The 17,164-nt window shown below is 45.0% G+C and overlaps 1 protein-coding gene across 3 annotated transcripts in view; it reads left to right on the forward strand.

The window, feature by feature from the left end:
- Adck1 (aarF domain containing kinase 1) overlaps positions 1–16,750 on the forward strand; it is a 166,337-nt gene extending 149,587 nt beyond the window's left edge. For all 3 annotated transcript variants that reach the window (XM_075698334.1, XM_075698336.1, XM_075698335.1), the window contains 2 exons: positions 7,511–7,640; positions 11,775–16,750. In XM_075698334.1, coding sequence (XP_075554449.1) covers positions 7,511–7,640; positions 11,775–11,995 — 351 coding nt within the window. In that variant the 3' untranslated portion in view covers positions 11,996–16,750. The remainder of the gene's footprint in view (positions 1–7,510; positions 7,641–11,774) is intronic.
- Positions 16,751–17,164: the final 414 nt, after the last annotated feature.

The following is a 17,164-nucleotide window of genomic DNA, read 5'->3' on the forward strand; positions in this document are numbered from 1 at the left end:
GCAGAATACCCCCCCCCCCCTCCCCGGAGTGTCCATATAATTGCTATCGCAATAAAATTAAAATGAAAAAATGATGTGAATACAAAAAATTGAAAAATATTGCACCCTCAGCCATTCATTCTGGAACGTGAGGTGTTTCGAACGAGTCTTCTATCACATTTTGCAAGTCATTCAGATGTGGGACAAACCCAAAAGGAGAAGAAGATTGTAAATAAGAATGTTGTTAAGATAAAACTTCGAAATTTCAAGAACATTACAGGAACATTACCACTACCTCTGCCAATTTTCATCAAAATCCATGAAGAAATAACGAAGTTGATTTCAAAAGCCACGTCTCCACTTAAAACGCGGGGAATGTGGGAGATGGAAATTCAAGACGATGAGCAAAACGAGAACAAGGTGAAAGCTGGAGCCGACGTTGCGACAAGTGGACTTGTCTTCTTCAACACAAGTCCACTTGCCTTGAAGAAGACAAGTCCACTTGTTGAAACGTCGGCTCCAGCTTTCACCTTGTTCTCGTTTTGCTCATTGTCTCCACTTAAAGAAATACAGTCGAATTTCATTAACTCAGTCTTCACAGGACTGTCAAAATTGTCCAAATTATCCTGCAGGTCAAATTAAACAAGAGGTAGACAACAGGAATTGGATGAGCATTACTCTGTTGGATGAGCGTTATTCTGTACATTCTTGGCATTTTGCACAAGATTAAGAAAGTTGCCCCAAAATCGGGTCTGGAAGTAATCTTTTCTGCCCCCAACAAGCTCGGTCAACTATGTAGGTGCGTCAATGCTGAAAGGCCCAAGAAGTCTATGTGCACCACAAAGCACTTAGGGCCTTTCATTAATTGTATGGCCAACGTCATCTATGAAGTTCCACTCTCCTGTAAGGAGACCTACATTGGATGAACAGGTCTTTGTTTAAGCCAGCCACTCAGGGAGCACTACATCAGTCATTCTCAAAAACAAGGTAGCAACATGGCACTTTGCTGCATTGTATGTGGGCGCATTCCAGACTTTGAAAAGTGCCAAGACATAGGACGCCATAAAAGTGCTCATGGCCACCTGATAGCTGATGCATTTGCTATTAGCCGAAGAGGTGAAGCTTGTGTAAGCGCCCCTTCCTTAATGCTCAGTGAAAAAGAGATTAGGTACCTTGAAAGTGCACGTGAATTCAGTGCACATGTTTCTGAGCATGTTTCCTTTAGATTTTCTTTTAGTTTATTTAGTTTGATTGCTCTTTCACCCCACCTGCTCAAGGGGCAGGCTACCCTCGGATACCAACTTTTTTCTTTAGTGAGATATCTTAATGAAATTTTCAGGACAGAATAACAGCAAAAGCGTTAGTAGAACTACAAAATGTCATGCAGTTATGTTCACTGGTTCTCAGGTTACAGCAGTATGTCAGAGTTGTGCACATGGTTTTCTCATTCCAAGCCTGGTGAATTTTCAAAAGGTGCTGCAACTGTGAAATTCACTGTGATCATTCCCAGATGGATACCTCAGGGCCTCTTTTTTAAAATTTTCTTGCTGGAAAATTTTAGCAGACCACCGAATTTAGTGTTGGTGATTAAGATTTTATCAATAAAATTTTGATTAAATATCACAAATCACAGACACAATATATAAAAAAAATGGGCTTGTCTTGCCCTCAGAATTTTATTCAGATACACAATAATAAAAAAACTGGAAATCTGATGACCCGTTGCAGAGATATGGCTGCAACAAGCAGCCTCACCAGCTAAAAAAAGTCATTTTGAGAAAATGAGCTTTGAAAGTTTTGAGCACATATATTGGTCTAAAATGACCCTGCAGCGTAACTGGAGATGTCCTTAGGCACTCTCTTCTTTTGCTGCCTTTCCACCTTCTCTTGCAATCACTTCTTGGCCTTTTTCAAGTGCAGAGAATCTTTCTCAGCTGCCTGTTGAATGGCCAGGTGTTAGCCCCACTAATGAACATAGCCCTTGGGTGGCCCTGTGGCAGCGAGCATTATATCTTAAAACTGCCTCATGCAGTGCTGTCTCCACAGCAATCAGCGACGCGTGCTGCTCTTTGGGCATCAGGGACCACAGCACGGAGTGAAATGATTCTGATGCATTCTGCTTCTTTGCTCCCAGGCAGCGTTGCAGAAGAGAAGCCTGTGAGAGTCACTCATAAACAGGTAGCAGTGCTTCTACAACATAGCCTGGAAGATTGTACCGATGCTTCGGAGGTGGCACACCATCACTCTTGCAGGCGTTATGACGACACCACGAGTCTGCACCCTTAGGGCACAAGTCATGGTGAGGATCCTTGTCCGTCGATGTCACGTGGTGGTACGATGCCATCACTGCATGCTACATTGCAGCCACTTCGTTGGAATTGTTCCATAGGGCCCAGCCATAATAATCAGTCAACTTGTCGATAAAAGCCTTTGTTAGCCTGCGCTTCCCTCCTAAAGCCTTGTCATTTTTTTGCACAAGGTTCCACAGTGCGGTCCCCATCCTCTTCTGGACGTGGTTCAGGCATTCCTCTTTTGAAATGGGGACCAGTCCATAAACATTTTCTTGCACAAGGGCAGAGAAGGTGGCACTACCTCCGTCAGACACGAGCGTTATGTAACGGAGGTTGTGCTGTGGCTACAAACATGAGAAAAGGATGACAGCTGCCGCAACCTCCATCTTCCCAGACTTAGTGTCAGTGTTTTTCTGGCACACATGATCTTCCTGCCAGCTTGCGTAGCCTGGGTCTCCATGCTTTAGTACTACTTGGCAACCAAGGCACTGGTTCGATAAAACAATGATATCCAAGATGAGACCCGTATGATATTCAGTTATTGTACCAATTCCAATATGGGATGTGTGGCCACGCTTGTGCCATGTTCCATGAAAGTTTACTGTGATATCCTTGCTGAACTATGGATCCATTTCCTTGTAGGTGGTTTTCACAGCAGAAGCAGATTCTGCATAGAACTTGTCTACGCAGTGTGTCTGGGGTTCCCTGAATTTCTTCAAGTGCTTCTGAAAAGTCTTATGATGCAGGCCCTGATGGGACATGTTCATAGCAGCTCGAGCTTTGTTGCAAGTCCAAGTTGGGTGCCTCCTTGAACCTTCATCCCAGTCGCGAAGCACCGCTGCATGCACGGGGTCCCAGATAGCAGGTCGCCTAGGGTATCCATTTGCACAAGGAGAAATTTTTCGCCTTCACTTGTAGCGGGGGCAGCTTCAGGATCACGTTTCATTGTTTGAAATTTTCGCCCCATCACTGACATAGCGCCAAGTCCTCGTTGCATAGCAGCGTGTTTTTTATCCACCGCCTCTTTCTGCTCAAACGTCAGGAAACGTGTTTTCAAGTGCACAGTGGACGACGCGATCGCACTGTCCAAGGCAGATGAGAGAGAGGATGTGGAAGCTGCTGTCCATGAGCACGAGACACCGGGCACGCCCGTCACGACAAATTCTTTCGCCGGTGGAGCAGGAGTCACGTTGCTAGAAGCGTCGACGCAACCACGCTCTTGCGCAGATGAAGCAGAAGCTGCCCCACAGGAACCATTGGTGCGATCATCATCGGCGAGCGGCAAGCTTCGCCATGCGGGCGAGCTTCACAGAACACTTTCTTGCATCGGTGCAAGGAAGCATGTAGCGTCTTGAGCTTCTTTGGGCACATCGTGGCCGACCGCACAACAATCGGCAGGCTAAACGCAACAACGGTCTCGTAAAGACGGTTGAAAATTGGCTCTTAAAGACGGTAGAAACTTGGAGAATATGTGAACGGTTGCAAAGATAGACAATGACAAGCGGAACACACAAAGGGCACCGGCAATGGAGGAGCCGAAGCAGACGACGCCCGGATGCATTATGTAGGAGACCACTACATCATCGCACGCAGCAGCCAATGGGAGTCGCGGGCTCCCACGCATCCTTGAGTAACGCACACTTCACCCAATCTAAGCTTCGCCTCTCAGCCGCGGAAAACTTGAAAGCTCTCGCGAGCCCTCCAATCATGAGCGATTTACGCCGCTGCCACAAGTGGCGGGGGAAAAAAGCACAAGAATGCACGAACCAAACAACACCAAAATGGCGGCGCTCGGAGGAACGGTGGAGAAATGCCGTTCGCGCCAAGTAGGGGTATTTTGAGCGCTCGCATGCCACTAGGGGGCTGCCATGGCTCATTATAAACTTTATTTGAAATAGTTTCGCGATGATTTAGATGTTGATATTTACAGAAATGGTAGTTTATAACACATACTGTCCGAATATAATATTTCCCAGAAATAGACTTACTCGCAATTTTTCGGTTTTCAAAGGCTGCTTCCCCCCTTAAACCATGCCACAATGACTTACTGATCGCACGTCGTTCACAGATGCTTTTCGGAAATGGCAAACTTCAACGGATTCCAATGAGTCTGCATCATAAGTTTTTGATGGTGGTAGCAGCACAAACTCGGAGGACGAGTTTGATTCATTGGACATTAGCAAGGACTGCAAAAGTGAGTCAAATAGCCCCGGAATGTCAACAGGTATCCGCCAGCAGGCTTTTGCTTTCTACTCCGAACCATTTCGTTGCTGCTGCACTCAGACCAAAAAATACAGAGTGTGTTCTAATGGTAACAGTTCTTATTGGCAGGGTGTCAAAGTCGTTTAAGCAGGACCACTTGGCAGGGATGGCGCAAAGAGTGTAGTTTTGCGCAAGGAGGTGGCCAGGAGTGGACCTCGGCAATGTGCAATTATTGTGCTCTGCAGTGCTGTGCAGCGGTTCGTAAGAGCTGCCACACGAGCACGATAGCCACTGGGGCTATAATTTTTCTTTGTATATATAGAACTACAGATTTAAAGCTTATATTTGCAGGAATGTTGTATATAGCCTTTCTGTTCAAAATGTATGTTTCGGAATTTTTTAATGTTCTCTTGATGCAGAGCAGCATCAATGTTTCTGGAGAGTTTGTTTTCGTAGCAAATTTTATTATTGAAGAATTTGTTAATAAATGTTTGGTTGAAAATAGTATTGTTAGGCGAATCAGTAAGACGTAAGGACGAATCAGTAAGACGAGCAACTATTTACAGGTTATATTTACAGGAGCAGTTGCAGCGCTGACCGGTTAGATTCACAGCGCAAGCCCAGTTTGTTCTTCCTCTTTTCTCGAGTGATGGCACCCACGCGCCTCGTTTCGTTCAAACTATCAAATACCACACGCTTGTAGCAATATGATTAGAAAGCGCATTCCTTCTTCTACAAATTGATACCATACATTCTAATATCAAGTATTTGCTGTAGCACTAAAAAAATTGCTTACTAGACTACCCAACAACTGCCTATTTTCCTGCAGACAGGAAAGTGTTAACATGCCCCGGAATCGAACGTGCACCACTTTCTATATGCTTAGAGTAGAGAACTAATGTAGAAATCACACTGGAGCTTCTAAACAAAGTAGAAAGCTAATGGACACTCAATTTTTTAGCATGAAAAATGTAGCATGCCTCCGACTCTGGCAATAAGAAATAAATGAAACCGCCGAACTTCCGAGAGCAGAAATTTATTTACGCCTAATCTTCGTCGTCACAACCCTGAGATAGCACTTTATCTATATCTGTGAACCACAAGTCTCCTGTACAATCCCTTGGACATTTGATATTCTGCATTTATCAAACGACTCTGCAACAGTCACAAATGGGATGGTGGCCCTTGCTTACACTAGCCACATCCATAGTTCATCCTGGGATGCATGCAATTTTCTGGAATTCTAAAAACAAGTGACGTACTTGTTGCTGTTAGTTTAGCATGTAAAATGACTTATTTTTAGAATGAGCTTTCGTAGTCAAATACTGTAGGTAGCTCATCATAGTGACGCTACATGCCTATTACACGAGAACTAGTGTCGCCAGCTTGTGGATGCAATAATACTCACTAGGCTGGCTCTGATGGTAGGTTGTTAAGACAGCTGTGAACAGGCTTTGGTTTTGTGTCTGATTTCACTGCACAGGCAAATTGCAGGATAATTTTCGTGGGGAGAAAAAAGGTGTGGGTTAGACTCAAGTAAGTAAAGTACCGTAATCATTCATTTTGAGCTAGTGTTTTCACTTGAAAATCTTACTAGGGAAGGCAACGTTGACACTTGGTTTCGGAGAAGGCGGAAGCGGAAAAAACTTGTCGAAATCCGCCTGCCTTGTCGGCAGAACGGGTGGAAAACCAGGCGGCGAAAAGATTTTCCGGTAAAGATTTTCCGCCCGCTTTCTGCTTCCCAAGTGTGAACGTAGCCGAAGACAGAAAGCAGGCATTTTTGGCAGAGGATGACGGATTTTGATGCATTCACTGTCCCCTAAGCTCACCTTAGGCAGATGCTACCACTAAAGAGCTCATGATTGGGGTCAGGTGCATGTGTGTTGACCAGTCAAGTTCGAATTATCTACAGAAAGCCAATTTTAGGATTGAAATAACAAAACTTTGAGCCCATAGTTTTCTAGGCCCTATGGGTGCCAGACAGGAATTTCAGTCTAGATCGAAATAATCGAAAAATTGAATTAGTTGGAGCCAAATAACTGAAGTCTACAATACTGTATCCTGCATTTTTGTTTTTTCAAAATTTCTAAAGCATCAAAATTTCTGAAATCCACAAAACAACCCTCTTCCCAATTTGTAAGCACGCTTCTTCACATTGCTAATTTGCCCAAATAATGGCTGCAGTGATCATGGTTCAACCAAAGGCTCTGTGCTAGTTGCAGGTATTGGGGCTTGTCGCATAGTTTCACTATGAGAGGCGTGTCTTCATGTCGTCCGACACGAAAACTGTGCTCGTGCGTGCCAATTGAAAAAAATGTCTGCGCCGCCATTAGATTGGTAGACTGTCTGGTGGGAAAACTAACTCTGCAATGATCAGCTGGGTCCATTATATACTCTTTTAAATGCGACCATTTCAAAATTTGTGCCGAATGCAGTAAACAGCTTTTTGGTGTTGGACATGTTCACACGGGTTCCCTACAGATGAATATAGACGGATGTTCGTGAGTAGTACCCATCAAAAAATAAAGCAGGCACACAAAAGTGACAGCAGTTAAAAAACAAACTGGGGTATCAGTACAGTAATTTCTTGCAAGCTGACCATAGTTAAGCCAATTGTCGGATAAGCTGAAATATGTAAGTGCTTGATTGTTGTTTCATAGCCGAAACATTAAAAAGAATTTAGTTATGTGAACATGTCAGCTCGAGGCTTTCAGCTAACCTGAATTTTTGCAGCAACAAACAACCCCGGCCTGTCTTGAGTGTGGTTAGTGAAAACTGGCATAGTTGCAAAACTCCCTTGTACCGGTGTAGTCTTCACATAGGTGGGAGCAAAGCACTAATCGTTGAAATGGAAGCACAAGTACGAAAAGTACAATTTCCTTGGTGCTGCATGGTCAGCATGAGTGAACTATTGTGCGTCTGCAGTTGTTAGGCATCATGTTGAACATAGTCTGCTGCTGTTTCAGTGTTCTTCTGATCAGTGGACCAATGGCGTGCTTTCGTCTGTCTCTCGCCCACGACCCTGTCCTCATACGCAGGGTTCTGAAATCAAGGAGTTTGCGAGCCAGCACTTCCCACTCATTTCCCAGATCCTGGGAATGGTCCCTCGGCAGATGCTGCTCATCTTCAAGACCAACGACCTGCTGAGAGGCATCGAGACCAGCCTTGGTCGGTGGCCTTGCTGCTCGGTTAACTTGTATCAGGCGTGGTAGAATAAGGAATGTCGCTGGAGCCTCATTTCAACGAGCGAACATTTCTTTGCTGTGACAAAGACAAGTCCCCTTGTATAAACCCTTTATGCACATTTCCGCTGACCGAGTTAAAGGGACCCTGAAACGCTTTTGACGATTTTCTACAAACGTATTGAGTCGTTAGAGTAGGTCCTTCTGATCATTAATTGACACATCTAAGTGCTCCGCGTAAAGCGTGTAATTTATTATAAGGTTTTATAAATGCACATCGCTGCCGATCGCAGCACACTGCTCGGCGGAATTTTAAGCCGCCCCTACCCATATGACCGAAATCACCCATACGACGTCAGTGGGGCGAGCTATCCAATTGGCTGACAAGGGCGCGTGATCGATAATTTTTCCAATTTTATGGTAAACAAATGATCTTCGTAATAGTTGGAATGTTAGTTAATTTGTTTTTATGAAAAGAAAGTAACATAAAGAGAATGCACAAGAATAATTTTTCAGTACGCTTAAGCACTTCCGGCACACAGCGTGTGTCGTCTGCTTGTGTTACAACATACTCCATTTTGAAGACAGCTCCGCGGTCAGAGTCGGTCTCAGTCTTTTCGCGAGCACTATGATTCGACTTTGTTGCCTTGTGGACTGCAAACGTAGCGACTGGCAATATGTCAAGCTGCGACATCGTGTCCCTCTGCAAGGCAGCGTACGAGCGAACTGGCTGCTGCGCATCAGACTGCCGCTATCCGATTGGCGCCAGGATTTGCGCGTTTGTGGCTGTCACTTTACACCGGAAGATTACTAACGCAATAGCGTTTCCTGAGTCCGGTATTAGGGAAAGCGCAAGGGGACAGAGTCTGGCCGCTTGACTTTGCCGTAACGGGATGAGCCATGAGATGAGCAGAAGGGCAAATGCGAATGGTCTGCACGGTGCAGCCACCTGGTGGCACAGAGCTCAACCGTACACAGTAGCAGCAACGAAGTGTATTCTTCTTTGATGCTAGTGTGTATTTTTCGCAGAAGTGTAATCATGAACACGTTGTTTTTATAAATGTTTTAAATGTTTTACACTTGGTTAGAGCAATATTAGCGCTTTGTTTGGCTGATTAAACTCTGCACCAACAAGTGTATGGACCGTGCAGACCGATCAGGCCGCTCACGTACGTCTACGCTAAAGTTCCTTCATCAGCTTGAGTTTATGCCTACAGTCATTTGCCGAAATGACCAGCTTGCCTGTGGTTACCGGAATACAAGACACGTTCGGCGCTACGACAGAATGCTCGCAACGCACGATGCTTCGATAGCTCTCGCTTGGGGTCGACGGCCAAGCGGCTAGCGGAGCGGTCTCGCGTGGGTGGGGGCGGGCTCCAAAACAACCGGAAGTGGACGATGTGACGTCGCATCATGACGCTGAACCAGTGAAGGCGCAGCTTAGCCCCACTCACTCGGCGAATGAGTTGAGGAGGAAAAGCATGGCTAGGGAGGAGGGTAACTTCTAATCGCTTGTAGCTCCATTAATACGTAACGCTTCACTTAAATTGTGGTGCGAATGTTCTACTTAAGCTGTACCCTACGCGTCTACAAAATCTGTTCGAACCGTTTCAGGGGCCCTTTAAGTACCACCACCCTACCCTTCTCCTCCACCGCTTATCTCCTCAAATTCCGGTTTCAGGCGGAACCTACATAGTACTGCTGCGGTGTAGAGGAGCAAGCATGCAACAAGTGAAAATTCAGGAACCATAAATCCCAGAAGCAGATGTACAGTAAACGTAAACCCAGGAAGTGGATATTGCGGAGGCAGAACTGCTGTGAGGATAAAGTCATGGATCAGTGGTGCACATCAAAGGTTGGCGCTACTTAGCAAAAGCAGTGGTGACACGTGGGTGGAAGGCCTTCAGGTGAAATGTTGGCTTCAGCAACACTCCTCGCTCGACCACAGTTAATCCCTTTGATTTTCCATATTCCTGTGAACCTCTGTCTTGTTTGGATTTACGCTTCCATGTGTTGCGATAGGAAAAGAAAGGCAGGGAAAGCTGCAATCGGGGCAATAATTTCTCGAATGTTTTGCTCTAAAGCTGAATCGTTGAGGCAGTAGATTTCTCTTGAAGATATCTTTGTTGTGCTCAATTTCTCTAAAAGTTCAGAGATCTCTGTTTAGACATTAAACGTTCTGAAGCAGCTGCACAGAAGCTGTGAATTTGTGCTAAAGAACCTATTAGGTATTTGTGAAATGACCAGATGTTAACCCTTTGAGGGTCGATTTTTTTTACGACCGCCCAGGGTCGATATTTTTTTATTGCAGATTCCGATTCTTCTTAGGGGCTTATTTCGAAAAAATTTACCATAATTTTTCTAGGGTGACTGTAAAGTGAGACAAAATCTTTTGCATTGGTATATATGCACTCTTCATTCATGAATAACAACAACAAGAAAGGAAATAAACTTATCAGAATTAAAAATTTTATGCACATAGTTCAAGGCTTTGAAAATCCACACATGAGAATATTTCGCAAGCCGCAAATTTTCCTGCTCTTACACTAATACGTACGTCCATAGCGTAATTGAACTGCGTAGGTGCGTGCACTCAAGAAAACTGTTTGGTTGTGAGCCCATCAAAAAAAGCAAAGCAACACGTGTGACAAACTTCCGCTAATCTTCATCTTATCGCCAACCAGCTAGGGCAATTAGTTTTTGCCAGTCTTAAAAAAAAGAAAAGAAATGGAAACGCATGCACAGCGGCATCCTTCCTATGCGCACCCCAGTGAGCACTACACGAGTGAGAAACAAGCGGTTGCCCTTTGAGCGATTAGGAACGAGATAGCCATCAGTTTGGCCAGCGCAAAAAGCCGAAACCACCCACGAAACAAAATCCAAACGGCCGCCCGCCCGTGCGCGTGCGCCAATGCGCGAGCGGTAGTATATAGACATGCGGGAGCAAACTAGTTCTAAAACAAACCATGCAATGAAAACCGAGAGAGGTAAGCACGCGAAAAAAATTCCCTGTATCCACATATAGTGGCAACACATGACAGAAAAGAAAAAGTTAGGAAATTGGCACGCTTTTTAAACGTACAGACAGCGCCGTAAATATGCAGCATCGACCATTTTCGGACTTGTTCGCGGCGCCGTATATTTACTTCATTGACTGTCAAAGGGTTGAGCACCAACTGTCTCGTCAAAAAGCATGTTGCTTTTGCAGTCAGAACAATGGTTTTCTTTCAGAGGGTTTAGCCATACCGACATGCGGCATCAACAGATATGCAGACACATCAAAATGTCAAAAATGAAATCGGCTTAATGACAATGAAATGGCAAGACAATGTGCCCCAGGCAATGGTGTTGATATACAGTAGAACCTCGTTCATATGTTCTAAAAGAGAGCGCCAGAAAAACATACCAATAGGAAAATCATTTGCTCTGAAGTAACTGTATAATTCAGCAGACTCAAGTGTAATTGACATCAAAATGTGAAGCGTTGCCCGAAGGGTTGCAGCACGAGACACTGATGCACGCCAACCTGGTGGTGCCCGAGCGGCCCGAGATGCGCATTGTCGTTTTTGCAGCTTCGGCAAGCTTATGTTTACACTCCTCAAATTTGGCCCGGGTCAGAAGCTTCTTCGGGCGTGCATTTTGACGGAAAGTTTTTACGTGCCTACTCGGCAAGAATTGTTGTGGCATGAGACGGGGACAGGCTCTCTGCGGGTCAAGCGCACAGTCTTTTATACACGACTCGTCAATGGTTCCAGGGAAATCCCTGGTGCCCGCTTGCCTTCCAGATTGCATATCTTTGCGGTGCTCTCTGGAGCCACCTTTAAAAATAAAGGTGTGTGGCTGGTTACCCTTCTTATCGTAGTTCACTGCAAAGATGTCCCATTATTTTTTTTGTTTAGCTAGTCAGGGTGAACATTTTATTATGGCTAGATGTCTTACCTCTCTGCCTGTCTTGACATTGGTGGTAAAACAAAATGAAAGGTGCGAAATGAATAAGGGCACAGGACACAGCGCCACTTAATTTCCGCTCACTGGTGTCTCGTCTTTTGTTCTGTTTTGCTGTTGTGAAGGCATAGCGACAAGCTCAAGTTGCAGTGGTGCTGTCTTTGGTGTCTTTCAGGGACACGAGGAGCAGCACGGTCATTCATCACCATGTCTCGGTGCTGCGTGCGTGCTGTCTACGAGGACCAGCTCAAGCACTGTGCCAACTGGTGGAGCAGAATGGTGGTGGTGGTACGCGCCTGCTTTGCACAGTCGGCCATCACCATGTACCAGACGTACCTTTGGCTCAGGACTAGACCGCTCGTTGGGAGGCTGCTCAGGTCGAGGGACTTGGTGTGAGGCTCGAGTGAAGCACGTGCGAGTTCTGCGACTGCCGGCCTGACCAGTTTGGTCTGGATTTTCCAGGGTCAGCATGAGAAACTGGGAACGAGGAAGAATGTGTGTCCCCTGGGAAAACATCAAGAACGTGGGTATGGGACCCGGAGGCCTGTGCACTTATCATAGGACACCTAGAAACGTGATATATTTTCTGTTCAAGAATCTCGTCACATCTGTTGTTACTGTGGTTGGTGCTGGTATGAAGCAGAGACTTGCTATGAAATGCAAGAAGTGTGGCCGTGCTTAAGAATGTTAGTGCAATCACACGTCCGACTCCAAAGCGGTGCACTGGAATGGGAAAGCTCAAAACAGGGAACACCATTGTGCTTTGTATCAAAATCTCAAGAGGTTCATTCACCTCTTTTTCTATATTTAGTGTACTGAACTCTTGTCACAGTTTGCGCAGGGTCGCAACAATATGTGAAACACATTTACTGTAGTGCCTTGGTTGCATGGCTCTAAAGCACTAGGTTTGAACTTTCTGGAGTGGCTTTGCAAATACATCGCAAAGCCTGCATGCTTATGTTGCAGAAGGCTGTTGTTCTCAGGCAAGAAGTGTTCGTCACACGAAGGAAAATGTGCACTTGTCATCTTCATGTCTGATACCATTGTCCTCTTGTCTCCAACTGTTGCTTTTTTTTTACATTTTCTTGAACTAGCTTTCAATTTAATTTCAGGCAGTGTTGCTTCACACTGCAGAAAAATGAGCATATACAAAATGTGTGTGTTTTCCTGGTTTCGTTCAGGGTTAGTTGACTGAAACATAAGGCTCAAGGAAGTAACCCTGTGACTTGATATTTTTTTCGCTGTTTACTAGTATCTCCATGCCAACATAGATTTAAGTGCCTTCACCCTTTTTTTTTTGGTGCTAGAAGCTCTAGACTACTTAAATGCTATGAAAATACAGTCCTCAAACCACCTTTGCTCCGTGTATGCTTTATGGCTTGATTGAATAATCAGAAAATGGAACAACACTGGAGGTCATGTACAGTGCAGTCCGTTTATAACAATACCACATATAACAATATGTCGGTCATAATAATGAGTAGACCTAAATGAGGCATGACACGGTCAGCCAGCAATTGCAGTTCTCCTCGAGAAATTGTAGTAGAGGGTCTATTATGGCTATACACATGTAACAGCTGCACAGTAAAAGCCCATTTCTGTCCAAAATATAAGCTAGAACTCGCCTGCTCTAAGCCCTGCCCTCCGGTGCCAACTGCCATATGGCCATGCCATATGTGACGTCGTGTGCTGCATCATCATCATCATTTATTATTCCCTTAAGGGTCCCTTCAGGGACATTACATAAGGAGGGGGGAGGCAGCGATGGGAAAGTGCCATACATCAGCTCAAAAAAAAAAGCAAACAAAGGTAACAGAAAAATAAATAATGAACTGTGTAGAAAACGTCAGGTATAAACAGAACAATGAAAATATCTCAAACTGAGTAGTATAAATTAAAAGAAAACTGTACACGTAAATGTGAAAAACACTAAACAAAAGTGGCAAAAAAGAAGAGAAGAAAAAATAGGTGATGACACAAGCAAGTCGGATTGCTGGGAGAGGAAACGTGAGGAAAAGTGGCTATTTTGGGTTCAAATGGTCTGATAGTAACTGCCTAAATTTGGAGGGATTTGGCTCTAAAACCACGGCTTCGGGAAGATTGTTCTATTCTTCTATGGCGATGGGGAGGAAGGATTTGTTGAAAGCGTTGGAAGAACCATGCAAATGCTGTATGCTAAGGGAGTTAAACAAATGGTGAGATGAGCGTAATGAAGCGTGTGATAAGTTCTCGCGCAGTGCAGGAAAGTTAAAGTATAATTTATGAAAAAGAACATTGCAAGTTTTTGGCGGAGTGCTAGGGGTTCAAGTCCGAGAGACAATTTCATGTCTGTAACGCTGTGCCAAGGTGAGTACTGGGAAGTTATGAAACAGGCTGCCCGGTTCTGAATGGCTTCGAGTGACTGAATCAAGTAAACCTGGTGAGGGTTCCATATGGCTGAGGCATACTCCATTTTAGAGCGGACGTATGTCTCATATGCTAGTTGCCTGATGGATGGAGGGGACGTAGCCAGCAATCTTCGGATGAAACCAAATGTTCTGGAAGTGTTAGCACAAAGTTTCGTGATATGGTCCACCCAAGTTAACTTCTTAGTTATTTCGACTCCCAGGTACCTGTATGAGCTTGGGAAAAGTACGGGAAAAGGGTAGTGGAATGTTTACATGAGATGTGCATGCATTTACATTTCAAAATATTAAGCTGCATAAGCCAGTGAGAACACCATTTCTGGATTTTCTTTAGGTCATCTTGTAATGATTCCTGGTCGGTATTATCGGAGATGCGGCGATAAATGATGCAATCATCCGCAAAAGGACGGACGGATGACGAAATCCCAGATGGCAGGTCGTTGGTGAAAATTAGGAAGAGAAGCGGAGCAAGAACGGAACCCTGGGGAACTCCAGAGGTAACTTCAGTAGTTTCAGACGCATGACTGGCGATGGCAGTGAACTGTGATCGGTTAGTTAAAAAGCAGCAAATCCAGGACAAGATAAGAGGGTCGAGTGATAAGCATTCAAGTTTACACAATAGACGTTGGTGAGGAATGTGGTCAAATGCTTTTGAAAAACCTAAGTAGATGATGTCTGTTTGAAATGAAGAATCCAAATTAAGGTGAAGTTCTGGTGTAGATTCAAAAAGTTGGGTTTCGCATGAGAAGCCTGCCCAGAAACCATGCTGTTTGGGATTGCAGCAATTTCGGTTCTCCACGAGAAATTGTAGTAGAGGGTCTGTTATGGCTATACACGTGTAAAAGCTGCACAGTAAAAGCCCATTTCCATCCAAAATATAAGCTAGAACTCGCCCGCTCTAAGCCCTGCCCTCCGGTGCTAACTGCCATATTGCCACCCGCCGTGGTTGCTCAGTAGCTATGGTGTTGGGCTGCTGAGCACGAGGTCGCGGGATCGAATCCCGGCCATGGCGGCCGCATTTCGATGGAGGCGAAATGCGAAAACACCCGTGTACTTAGATTTAGGTGCACGTTAAAGATCCCCAGGTGGTCGAAATTTCCGGAGTCCTCCACTACGGCGTGCCTCATAATCAGAAAGTGGTTTTGGCACGTTAAACCCCATAATTTAATTTAACTGCCATATTGCCATGCCATGTCTGACGTCATGTGCTGCATGCAACTAAGCCGCAGTGTACTAGAAAGGGCAGTGCAGTGGGTGGCGCTCTCCACGTTGCTCTGGCAGCGTCACCAATAGCGGCGACAGCGCAGTAGCGGCGGCGCTGCAATCGCTCAACCTTGAAAAGAAGCGGACAAAATGGTCGCATCCACTGTGACGCACGTGTATGTTTGGCACGTGCAGGAGATTTGGGTCAGATTTTTACACATAAGCACTTCATTTGCCTACTCTCTATTACCTGCTTATGATTAGAAAATAAAATGCATGTTGTTTATTTGTCACAAATGCAAAAACGGTCTCTGAAGTAACTACAGTGTGCCTGTCCTCGCAAGAATCTAGCCATGCTCTCGAGAACACGGGCACCTTCAAGCGCAGTTGAGTATCATCCAGGAGGTGAATTTTTTCAACATGTTAGAAAATTATCACTTCAACACATTCAGCAATCAGGATTGAGTTTGTTTAGCTTACAGAACTTGAGGGCGAATGATAGTCTATACGATCGCAAGTGGGCACATTTTTATCGTACGTAATTGCAACCGAGTGGCTGCATACACGACAAGGGAATTAAACATAGCTAGTCCTCGCAACATCGAAAGTACGTAGGTATAATTTAAGCACTTACATTGTACACCCATTCTCACCTCTGCACACCTTTCAACAGCACGTAAAAGGGTACTCTCGAAGAAAAAAAATTCCACAAAGGAATAACATGGAGCAGAATCAGCTGGCCTTATTGCTGCTGAAGCTAACTGAAGTGCTCACGAATTGAAAAACATGCAAGAAAATGTGCAAGCACGTGTGGAAGTAGTCATATATGTGGAATTTTTTTATTTTGCAAAGGACACTGAAATTCAACTGTAGAAATCATGTCATGCCTGCAGAATAAACACGAATGAGCAGATGGAGAGCACTAGCACAACAGTGATGCCGGAAGCCAAATTCCAGCTTCGCGAAAATGACAAAGCAGCTATACTTGCTCTATTTATGACGACCATGCTTTGGCGAGCAGGTTAACGGGTACAGCATTTCACAAAAGGGGCACAAGCTCATTATCTGTGCAATATATAACTAAATGCTCGCTATGCAGGCATCACAGAGTCTGGAAACACACACAGGAGGCGGTATAAGGCGTAGAACATCAATATCTGGAAAAGTTTTCCACACTAATGCTATGACAGCATCGCTATGATAATGGGTACAAGAGCAAACGAAGTACAATACAAGAGTGCCACTGCTTGCATTGCGTCGGCAAATCCTAGCCCCGTAACAACGAAACTAAGTTTAAATTAGGCAGTTACATTGTACGCTCGATCGTTCTCTATTTGGCACACCTTTCAACAGCACATTAGCTACGCGATGCCCTGAAAAAAAGAAGTCGCAGTCTTGCCCGAATGGTGAAGCATCGATTGTGATAGCAAATTAGTGGACAGCTACATGAAATAAGAATAGTAGTTTTATTGGCTGTATAAACTTGTGGACATAGGCATACTAACTAAATTAACAAGTATGGTGTCACGCGCACAACCAAAAAGGAACATGTATCACTCGATGACTGCAGTAACTCGCTGTCAAAACACTAGCGTGAGGAAATGCAGCAGCAGCAGGGAACAAAGTGACACTTGTGCTGTCTATCACTTAAACGCAATGTGAGCGCAGAGAACACACAGCACGCACAAATCCACGAGCCGCCGGCGCACCTAGACTCTGTCCCCAGCGCAGACTGCTCTAAAGATACGGTCACGCAACCACGCGCAGCTCTCCAGACGTGCAGTTGCAGCCAGAGTAAAATGCTGCCCCACCTGCCTCTCATCGCTCTCATCCCCTCGATGCCTTGCACGCAACGGAAGACGGCACGCTTCCTCCCTGCTTTTGTCTGTTTTGTGCGGGCGAGACTGAACCCTGATTGTTGGCTTCCTGTGCACGCTTTCACTCACACATAGAGCGT

Source organism: Dermacentor variabilis, chromosome 7, assembly GCF_050947875.1.
Source record: "Dermacentor variabilis isolate Ectoservices chromosome 7, ASM5094787v1, whole genome shotgun sequence".
NCBI lineage: Eukaryota > Metazoa > Arthropoda > Arachnida > Ixodida > Ixodidae > Dermacentor > Dermacentor variabilis.